The sequence below is a fragment of the Octodon degus genome, unplaced genomic scaffold (genome assembly GCF_000260255.1).
Source record: "Octodon degus isolate 3935 unplaced genomic scaffold, OctDeg1.0 scaffold00055, whole genome shotgun sequence".
NCBI lineage: Eukaryota > Metazoa > Chordata > Mammalia > Rodentia > Octodontidae > Octodon > Octodon degus.
Genome location: NW_004524631.1, coordinates 9,441,854 through 9,452,928, shown reverse-complemented (window position 1 = coordinate 9,452,928; position 11,075 = coordinate 9,441,854). Strand labels below are relative to the sequence as shown.

Here is an 11,075-nt window from a genome sequence, read left to right as displayed (position 1 = left end):
GATCAATTTGGAGTAGATCAGACAGTCAAGATGGAACAAAAGTTACTGAATTAATGGTCTAAATTATGCTAGCTCTCCCAAGAGACAGCAATGGAGGTTTTCTTTCTTCTCTCCTAGAGGATCAGAGAATGACAAGGAAGTCTTTTCCCCGAGAGTTTAACACAGGAAGACTTGGAGCAGAAGAGCAGAGAAAGGATAACACTTCACTAAGAACTTCCTGGTAAAGAGACCAGGAACACATATAAATACATGGGATGCAGGAGAGTAGGACAGGTATAAAAGGAAAGAGAAGTAGGGGAGGAACACAAACTGAGGAACACAGACACACAGGGACACACACAGAGACACACACAGACACACAGACACACAGAGAAAACAGAAACGGCAAAGAACCTTAGGAGGCTAAGAGGCAAAATCTCTAGCTTGGCAGCTAGCAAGGCAGCTTCTCTAGCTTGGCACACGCGGCCTGCTCCACATCAAATGCAAATATTCCTAACCAGGTTAGTCAAATTCTTTTCCTGTAGAGAGACTGGAATAAAGTGTGGGAGAGACTTGCAAGGTTAACACAAACACTAGACCTTCCTGAACATAAAGGCTTTTCCACTCCTCTTGGGAATAATAAGTGGGTAAGTATTCCTCTAAAAAAAAAAAAAAAGAAGAAAAAAGAAAGAAACACTTGGGGCCAGGGAGATAGCTCAGTAGAATAAGCGCTTGCCTGGCAAGTTCAGGGCCCTGAGTTCAAACCCCAGTACTGCAAAATTAATTAATTAATTAATTAACAATAAAAAAACACTTAACCTTGATGACATCAAATTAGGGTTATCCTCACCTAAAATTGTAGGTAATTGCTATTTTTGTAAAAAAAAGAAATCTAAGCAGTAACTCTTATGCCATTCTAATATCAAAGTATGTTCAGGACATTTCTATAATTTCAGTAATAGTTTTCTAACAACTTACTAAACTTACTATGTATAAAGCACTAACTCAGTGACTTACTATTTTAAATAAAAACAAAATTTTACAGTAAAGGATCAAAATATAATAGCAACCTTTTAAAATGCATCTTAAATTATGAAATAATTTTAAAGTGTAGATATGTACAATTAAAAACTTTGTCACAAAAATTAATATCAATAATTTAAATGCTTCAGATATCTATACTACAACTATTTTAGTAGACTTTGTAATACTAATTGTATTATTGTGTTGACACTAGAAAACCTAGTGCTATACCTTACAGTGCAGCTTCTCTATAAAAAGGTAAAATGATGTTAAGTATTTGCTAATAATGTTGCCTTTGTTCCCTACATATCCTTCATCATCATACTTCTTAGTTATCGCCATGCTCACTGAAGTATACCTGAGCCAGGCATGATGGCCCGTGCCTCTAGTCTTAGCACTCTGGGACGCTAACTGTAAATTCCACCCAACACTGGGCAATTCAGAAACTTAGTGAGACCCTGTTTCAAAATAAAACATAAAAGAACAGCTAGGAATATAGTCCAGTGCCAATGCTCTAGGTTTGATTCCCTAGAGCTGTGACAACAAAAACAAAAGTATATCTGTGTTTCATTCATCTTAACTGCTACATTTTTAAATTTTTTGTTTTGATACAAGGTCTCACTGTGAAGTTCAGACTCTTAGTGATTGTCCCCAGCACTGAGATTATAGGCATGAGCCACCATCCCAGGTTCCAGGGCCAGTCTGACATACGGTAGTGAGGCTCCAACTCAGGACCTTGTGCTTGCCAAGCAGGCGCTTATGCCACCATGCCGTTTCTTCAGCCCCATAACTGCTACATTTTTTAATTATGCTAATAACCACAAATTATGTACTGTGCAGACTGTGCAAATACTCATTATTAGAGTTATAAAGATAGTTTTAATGAAAGGTTTTCATTTATCAAACGCTTTTGCACATCCATCACCTGTCTTCTGGGTTCTTGAAATAAGGCCAATCAAGCTGTTTTCTGCATATGCTAATTGACATATTGTGTTACTCCCTGCAGAGTAGAATAATTAACTATTGGTTCTGTGTGGTTTGCTAGACTTGCATACCTGTTTTTAGTTTGTGTATCTTTTCTTTATATGAAGGGAAACGAATTTGGAAGAAAGTAATTTAATAAACTACTGATAGTTTAAGTACTTTAACATAGCTTTAATCCACTTCACGTTACTACAACAGAATATCACAAATTGGCTTATTTATTTATTTATTTTTGTGGTACCAGGGATTGAACGAGGGCCAGGCAAGCGTTCTATATTTGCCAGGCAAGCACTCTACTGAGCTGTCTCCCTAGGCTCCAAACTGGCTGATTTAGTAAGAAAATAAACTTATTTATAAGAGCCCTAGAGTCTGAGATGTCTGAAATCCAAGATCTTCCATGTGGTGAGGGCCTTCTTCCTGCATTACCCTGAGGAGGAAAGTAAGAGAACACAAAGAGAAAGAGAAGGCTGAACTCATCATTTTAATAAGCTCATTCTTCAGATAAAGAACCCACACCCACAGTAACAGCTCTCACCCATTCCTGAGTAGGAAGCCCTTATGACCAAAGCCCTTCTCGCAGTCTCATTGCTTCACACTGATACCTGGGATTACACTTCCAATGCCTGACTACTGGACTGCACCTTCAAACCATAGGAGATGTGGTGCAGATTTTCTACTCCAACTGCAGTCAGCTTTCATAAATAATTTTTGAAGAAATCTAAGCATATTTGATTCTCTTGGAACAAACTCACTAACACTTTAAAAATTGTATTACAATTTCTCTTTTAGTTCAATTTATAGCACATGGGGGCCAGCCAAATAGCTCAGCGCATTAAAGCACCTGCATGCAGGTGCAGGGGCCAGGGGTTCACTCCCCAGCTTGCGGTGCCGGCCCCGCCCCCAGGGCACGCTGAGACTGCAATTGAGACTGGGCATGGTGGTGCACACCTGTAATCCCAGATCTTTGGAGGCTGTTAACAAGCAGATCATTACGAGTCCATCCTAGTAGCGAGACCCTGAACACCCTGTAGACCTTTCCTTAAAATACAAAAAAAAAAAAAAAGAAAGAAAGAAAAAGAAAAAAGAAAATTTCTAGCACTTATTTGTATTTTCTTTATTCAGCTTCTTGGTCAGTGTGTTCAAAACTGTGCATTAAATTTTTAACCTTTTAAAATAAGAGTGTTATTGATGCTATTTGTTCCTTTTCCTGTCGTATTAAGTTCTGTTTTCATCATCTTCACTATTTATTTTTACACTTGTGAGTTTGTTATTGTTTTCTTTTGAGTAAGGTTCACAACTTAATAATTTTCATGCCTTCTGTTTTTCACATTCACGATTGGATGTGCTTTTTTGACTAATAATGTGGTTACATCCTAATAAATTTATCATTAAATTGAAATGTTGTGAGCCAAAAATGCCTGAGTACACCTAATATACCAAACATCATAGCTTAGCAACACTGCATACTGTATTTATTAGCTAACTTGGAATTGTAACTCAATGCCATTTCATAGTACTGTAAGAGGGTATCATACCAATGTCTCTAGGGTAGGAAAAATCAAACTTTAATATTTTAAGTATTATTTCTACTAAGTGCATGTTGTTTTGCCCACCATAAAGCAAAAAATTCATAAATTGGACCATGGCAATCAGAGACCATCTGCATAAATTTCTCAGTAGGTATAATTTGAAATTCATAATAGAAGGGTCAGCCAAATAGCTCATCAGATTAAAGCACCTGGTTAGGCAGACTCAGAGTCCAGGAGTTCAATTTCCCGGCCTGCAGTGCCAGCCCATGGCTTGCGCTCCGCCTCCAGGGCATGCTAAGAGGGCGATTGAGATTGGGTGTGGTGGCGTGCTTCTATAATCCCAGTACTTGAGAGGCTGTAAACAGAAGGATCACTGTGAGTCTGATCTATGCAGTGAGACCCTGCACACCCTGTCATAAATAAAAAAAAAAATCGTAATATATATTTTTACTAGTAATCCTCTAATGTTCTGTTTAAAATATTCATAACTTATTTTATAACTTGTTTCTCATGCCAAACTTGAGTAGGCATTTATATTTTGTTTTTATTTTGATTTCAACTTATGTTATTGTGTTGGGGTTGGAAATCACAGTATGTGATATCATTTAAGATTGGTTGGGGGACTAGCGAGATATGATATTGGACTATATCACCTGCTTAGGCAAGTGCAGGGACCACAGTCTGATCTCCAGCACCACATGCTGCTCCAGCCCCACTCCCAGGCGAACAGAGCCACACATCGAATCCAGGCTTGGTGGCGAACACCTGTAATCCCAGTGCTAGGGAGGCTGAAAGCAGGAGGATCTCTATAAGTCTGAGCTACATAGTGAGACTCCGTAACAACCAAATACAAAAACAAACAAACAAACAAACAAAAAAAAAAACAATTGGTTGGGGCCGGGGAGATAGCTCAGCGATCTAAGCCCCTGCCTGGCAAGCACAAGGATCCGGTTTGATCCTTGGTACCACATGCTGTGCTGGCCCCATGCCAAGCTGGCCACTGAAACTGAGTATGGTGGTGCACAATTGTAATCCCAGCACTGGAAAGGCTGAGAAGAGGATCACTACAAGGCTGAGCTGCGTAGCAAGACCCTGTACCAAATAAATAAATATATATATACATGTACATATTAAAGTTAAAAATTAGTTGAAATTTCCTTTGTAGTTTTATTTTGGTGATGTATTGTAAGTGTATCTTGTACGTGTTCCATGTGTTCTTGCAAAGAATAGGCAGCCTCTATTATTGAACACAAGATTGAAAAGGAGCCCTACTAGTTTGCATTGTTTAGATTATTTTGTTCACTTATAAAACTCCATTAGGTTGACAGATATGTCAATAATCTCATGTATTCTTGTCCATTTTTGCCTCACATTTCTAAAGCTACACTTACAGGTACATGCAAACTGAAATTTTATTTGCTCTTCCCAATAACTCATTGGATCATGTATAGTGATTCTCCTTGTTACGGCAATGTTTTATTACCTTAAAGTGGTTTTTAAACAACTTTTGCCTTTACTCTTATAATTTTATCCCATGTTACGTCGGTTTCTGGTGAAAATCATCCAGATGGATTTTATGTCCAAACTAGGAATCTGTTCCTCACTCTAAGTCACATAATTTAATCACTCTTATTCTGATTTTATTATTTATTTATTTATTTGTTTTACCAGGGAATGAACTCAGGACCTTGCACTTTCCAGGCAGGCGCTTATGCCACTGAGCTATCTCCCCAGCCCTCTATCTAGTACATGCTTAATTTATTTGTTAGCTTACTTCTACTTGCCATCAAGAGTTATGAAGTATCTAAAATGTGTCCTTTTCTCCAAACCTGTTACTTGCATTTTCATGATGGCTAAGAGAAGATACAGAACTTCTTGGTTAAAGACAAAAGGTTTTGCTGCTAACACATACATCAGTTCCCAGAGTATCACCATTTAGATGAATTCCCAGAGCCCAGTTTCTACAGCGAAGCATGGAGAGGTCCAGGTGAGGTCAAACATTTGTATTGCCTCTACAAGACTGTGGTTTCCAAAGTTCAGTATTCCTCTCCTATTACGCTGCCTATGATTATCTGAGCAGGTGCCACCAAGCTATCCTCATGATGCCCTGTGAAAGTTAGGGAGCAAGAATTCTCATGTGATTTGTTTGTGGAAATTCATGCTGTGGTTTACTGTTTTCTCCAATGGGGCAGGTGTAACATTAGCTCATTTGAAGTATGGATTTATTTGAAGGAACCATTATTGGGTAAATTCTGTGAATGTCCTTCCAGGGTGGATTAAGACCTACTTTCGCCAATAATGTCAAGGTATAAATAGCAATGGAGGGCCGGTCAAATAGCACAGTGGATTAAAGCACTTGCAAGCAGGTGCATGGCCTGGGAGTTCGATCCCGGGGCCTGCTGTGCTGGCCCCACCCCTGGAGCGGGCTGAGAGGTCAATTGAGACTGGGCATGGTGGCGCACACCTGTAATCCCAGCACTCGGGAGGCTGTAAATAGGCAGATCACTAGGAGTCAAGTCCAGTCTACACAGTGAGACCCTGAACACCCTGTAGACCCTGCCCTAAAATACAGAAAGACAATAGCAATGGATTTTACATTAAAGACAATTCCTTGCCTTGGAAATTTCAAGGGTAAATATATATTCAAGTGGAAATCTGGATTCATATTAACACACCTACACTAAATAAAAGTCCATATTTTCATTTCTCATGTCAGATGTTTTATTGGCCTGACCCAGAACTTCAGCACAAATCAGTTTCCTCTCCTTTTGCTGCATCTGTAGCTATTCTTCCAGTGCATTTCTTCAGAAAGAGCAGATTCGAAGGTATCTGTTTTTTAATGGAAAAAACGAAACAAAATTTCATAATAAAATGGATTTTGGTAGAGTTCTCAATTCCAATTTCTCACCTAGCAAAGGCACAATACCTGTCACAAAATGGGCACAGAAAGCCAATTTGCCAAGGACAATGAGCAGAAATTCAAGTATTCATTCTGCTTTGGAGTTTACTTTTTAGGTTAGGCTCCTGGAAGTTAGTTTGAAATAACTTTTAACAATTATGAAAGTATTTTCTTGAACTATTTGCAACAGATTTATTTTTAGTAACCGTGACTACTGAAGATTACTAGTGTATAGAATGGACATGAACATGTAGCTTTAAATTTGACAATAAGGCCTGTGAGATAGCTCAGCTGACCAAGCACCTGCTTAGGCAAGGTCAGGGACCAGGGCTCAGTCCACTGCACCACACGCCATGTGGCACCAGTCCAGGTGTGGTGGTGCACGCCAGTAATCCCAGAACTGGGAAGGCTCAAATCAGGAGGATCACCAGAAGTCCTACTTGTGTAGTAAGACCCTGTACCAAATATAATAAGTAAATGAATAAATAAATAAATAAATTTGGCAACAACATAATAATGACCCACTTTATCTGCATTTTCTCTGAGAAATCCAAATCATCTACTGCTATTTCAGTTCTTTTCCTAAAATAATCTACTTCTCCTTATATTATACACAAAACTATTCCTATCTATAGACCTGCACTACTTTTTTATTTTTATTTTTATTTTTCTTATAAAACCTGGGATTGAACTCAGGCCCTTGCACTTACCAGACAAGCACTTATTCTACTGAGTTATCTCCCCAGCTCTTTTACACTACTTTTATTATGGTCAATCAGTAACTATATGATAGTAAATGGCTAGAGTATAATAATATATATTATACTCTAGAGTAATAGAGTATAATATTCATAAAAATGAATTTGATTTGAAAAAGCAACAGTGCTTTTATTATTGTGTATTGAGTTGATTCTCACAGTTCTGTCTGGAAAAAGAACCTTTCTTAAAATGATATTCACCATATTAGAACATGTCAGATATTTTCCCCCATATGAATCATTCATCAGCTAAAACATGATACAACAAACAGTATATTTTCACAATGAGAAAGTAATATTCATAAAATCACTATATCCAAATAACATTTCCTTACAAAATTCATTACAAAATGTTAATGAGTATAATAAGATTTACCAGTTGTGACTCTTTAGCTTTAGAATCTTCAAAGTTTGGCTTCTCATACACATTACTAAATTTGAAGGATTCTTTGGTTTCTTGAGAAAATTTCTCCTCAACGAAAGACTCAGGTACTGTTGGCAAATCTTTGCTGTCAGGTGATATGTTGGAATCTTCAGATTTTTCTTTATTTCCTATATTTATACTTTTCTCTTTCAGATTTTCTTCAAAAGTGCTGCTTTCCTCTATTTTTTCTATATCAGGATAATATGAATCAGAATCCACAATGTTGTCAAAATATGCATGTGAAATTCCTGCTGTTAAAAACACATTTTAAAATGCAAATAGATTCAACTAGAGTAAAATGCCAGAGAAGGAAAAGTTTTGGGGAAAATATTTAACAATGAAGTTTGTTTTACAAAAATTTATTTTCTTTATATATTATTGTTATTATTATTAGCAGTAGTAGTAGTCATAGTAATAGTACTAGTAGTATTGACAGGGCCTCGCTACGTAGTTCTGACTGACCTTGAGTTCATTATGCTCCCAGGTTGAGCTGGAATTTGTGGTGATCCTCCTGCCTCAGCTTCTAAAATGCTGAGATTACAGGTGAATGGCACCACACCCAACTTATAAAATTTAGTAATGGGATATTCAATGCTAAAATATTTTATAATGTCACATTCCTAAATGGAAACAATAATTTTTATGCTGCTAGATATTAATTACACAGACTTCCATAAAGAAGCAAAAATTTATATTATAACGAAGTCTTAAAGTTGATACATTTTTATTTCAGCCTGTGGTTCAATTCTTACTTCCCACCTCTTGTCTCATTATAATATTACAACTAGAATTTTTGAGGAGTAATTAAGAGAAAACCCTTTTCTACATTTACCCTATATGATGTACCACACCCAGTCAAAAGAAAAGACAGAGAGAAATGTACCGAATCACTGAACAGAGCAGAAGATGTGTCACCGGGACACTTGCCTACAGAAACCTCCAGGATGAGCAAGATCGTATTAGTCGCCCACCTCTTTGTGTCTGTTTTAAATGAATCACTTAGTTTAGATCATGGGGTTTCATCCTACTACGCCATGGAATCATCAGATGATACTCTTTAAAACTGTTTTCTGGGAGATGGTGGCTTTGTGAGTGAGGGGTGAAATGGATGTAGAAAGTGTGTGTGATCTCAAACAAAAATAAAAGATTGTCTGGATATGGATCAAATACCTAAACAATGAAGTCAGATGCTGGAAATGAAGTTCAGCCACTGCAGCTTTTAGCTTCCCAAACTGTATCTACAGCATATCATAATGCACAGCCCAGAGAGTGAAACAAAGTTCTAGCTTCTTGATGAATAGAAGTTCTTTAAGAATATATCCATCAGCTTGATATACAATTATATGATACATAATAAATACAATTTACATTGAATATAGCTTCATGTCATCATCCCCATTCTCTTTTTAAAAGAAACATCTCTGTAAATAGACTACATGACATAGTAGAGACTTAAACCTAAATAATCTCCACTAAATTCTGTTCTGTCCTTCAAAAAATATCTTGTGATAAAAAGTTTATATAGCTTAGTTATTGTATATGGTATGTAAAATAACCACTTCAACTACTGTGGGTTTTAAATATTACAAATATTGTGAGAAAAAAATAAATTATGTGTCAGACAATTGCTTTTATAAGACTTCATGAAGGATATAAAATATAATGAAATTTCTTCAATAATGCTACACTTCCTTACCAGAAATTTTCGGAATAAAGGAATTTTCTGGACTTTTAGAATAATGAGATGCTATTTCTTATGTTGAAATTTCTGCAACTACCTTCAATAATCTTTTTTTTTAAAGACTTTTTTAAAATTTGTGTGTGTGTGTGTGTGTGTGTGTGTGGCCAGCTCAGCCCACCAGGGGGCAGGGCTGGCTGGCATGTGGTGCTGGGGGATTGAACCACGGTCCTGTGCTTGGCTAAGCTTCTTCTAAGTAGGTGCTTTAGACCACTGAGCCATCTCACCAGCCCCAATCTTTTTGAAAAGTTGTAGAATTCTCCTACTGATATGCTATATTATTTAAATAATTAGCCTTTAAATAATGCTAAAATTGCAATATAATATAAATATATTTAATTTACTCTAGTCATTAGATGACCTGTTTATTCATTAATAATTATGTGCCTTGTTTCAATACTCAGTAATCAAATATTCAAATCCATCACCTTGGCTAAAATGAAATCACATGACTGCATTCAGAATAAAAGGGCATGTATCATAATCTAGTAAACATTCATGATAAAGACGATTTCTTATCAATTTAGAAAGAGGAGACTTGCTTAATTTGCTAAAGAACAACTCTATACCACGTTAACATGGTACCTAAGAGTGAGAAACCAGATCTTTATACTAAGCACAGAAACAAGTTTGTTCCAAACTTCCACTCCTTTTCAATGATGTATTTAAAGACTAATCTATTTTAATAAGGCAACAAAATCAAAGGTAGGCATAATGGCAAGGATAAAAATGTCTGCCTTTGTTTCCAGATAATTGTCTAGGAAGAAAAATCAATATACTTTGCCAAATATCCTCCACAAACTAACAAGCAACTATAGCAGTCGTGTAGAGCATAAGGACACTGTACCAAAATCATTCACAATCCCTATAAACTGATAAGGAGTATGTAGATTTAAGATGTAAAACTCAAGATTATTTTTATCCCCCTCAACAGAAATATGAAGGACTAAATCTAATTATGTATAAGATCTATAGGAAAAAAACTAAAACTTCTGGTGAAAGATATAAAATAGCTGAATAAATGGAGAGATATGCTTTGCTTATGAACGGAGGAATTCAACATTATCACTATATCAGTTCTTTCCCATTTGATCTATAGATTCAGTGGTATGCCTATCAATATTCTTGCTTAATTTGTGGCTATGAACAAATTTATATGGAACAGCAAACAACCTAGAGAAGTCAACACAAATGAAAGAAAAAGAGGACTGACAACAACCTACTTAAAGATGTGCTACATATCTACACACCTCAGACAATGCAGTATTAGAAAAAAGAAAAGTACATGAACACACAGTGAAGCACCATAGAGAACCCAAAGTAGACCCATACGCTAGCGGTAATCAAGCGATCTTTGAAAAACAAGCAAAAGCAATACACAGGAGAGAAAGGCTGTTTCAACACTAAATGGTGATATAACATAAAGTAATTCCAGACACAGACTTTATACCTTTCACAACAATTAACCCGGAGATATCCCAGAGCTACATGAAAAATACAAATCATGGGGAAAAAAACCTAGATGATCTTGGGTATGGAATAAATCTTTGAGATACAAAGTCAAAGAAACAGAAAATAAAATTAATTTCATTTAAACTAAAAACGTAGTTCTCTGTAAAAAATACACTGAAGAGAATGAAAAGAAAAATCTATAGGGCTTGCCAGATAGCTCAGCGGACTAAAGTGCCTGCTTAGGCAGAGCGCAGCAGCCGGTTCGATCTCCAGCTTGCCATGCCGGCCC

The 11,075-nt window shown here is 36.7% G+C and overlaps 1 protein-coding gene across 1 annotated transcript in view; it reads right to left on the bottom strand.

Moving 5' to 3' along the window:
- Nucleotides 1-11,075, bottom strand: part of Zbbx (zinc finger B-box domain containing) — a 147,842-nt gene that overhangs the window by 45,263 nt on the left and 91,504 nt on the right. Inside the window, exons 14-15 of the mRNA XM_023717811.1 lie at nucleotides 8,349-8,380; nucleotides 7,549-7,847 (exon numbers count right to left, since the gene is read on the bottom strand). Coding sequence (XP_023573579.1) covers nucleotides 7,549-7,847; nucleotides 8,349-8,380 — 331 coding nt within the window. The remainder of the gene's footprint in view (nucleotides 1-7,548; nucleotides 7,848-8,348; nucleotides 8,381-11,075) is intronic.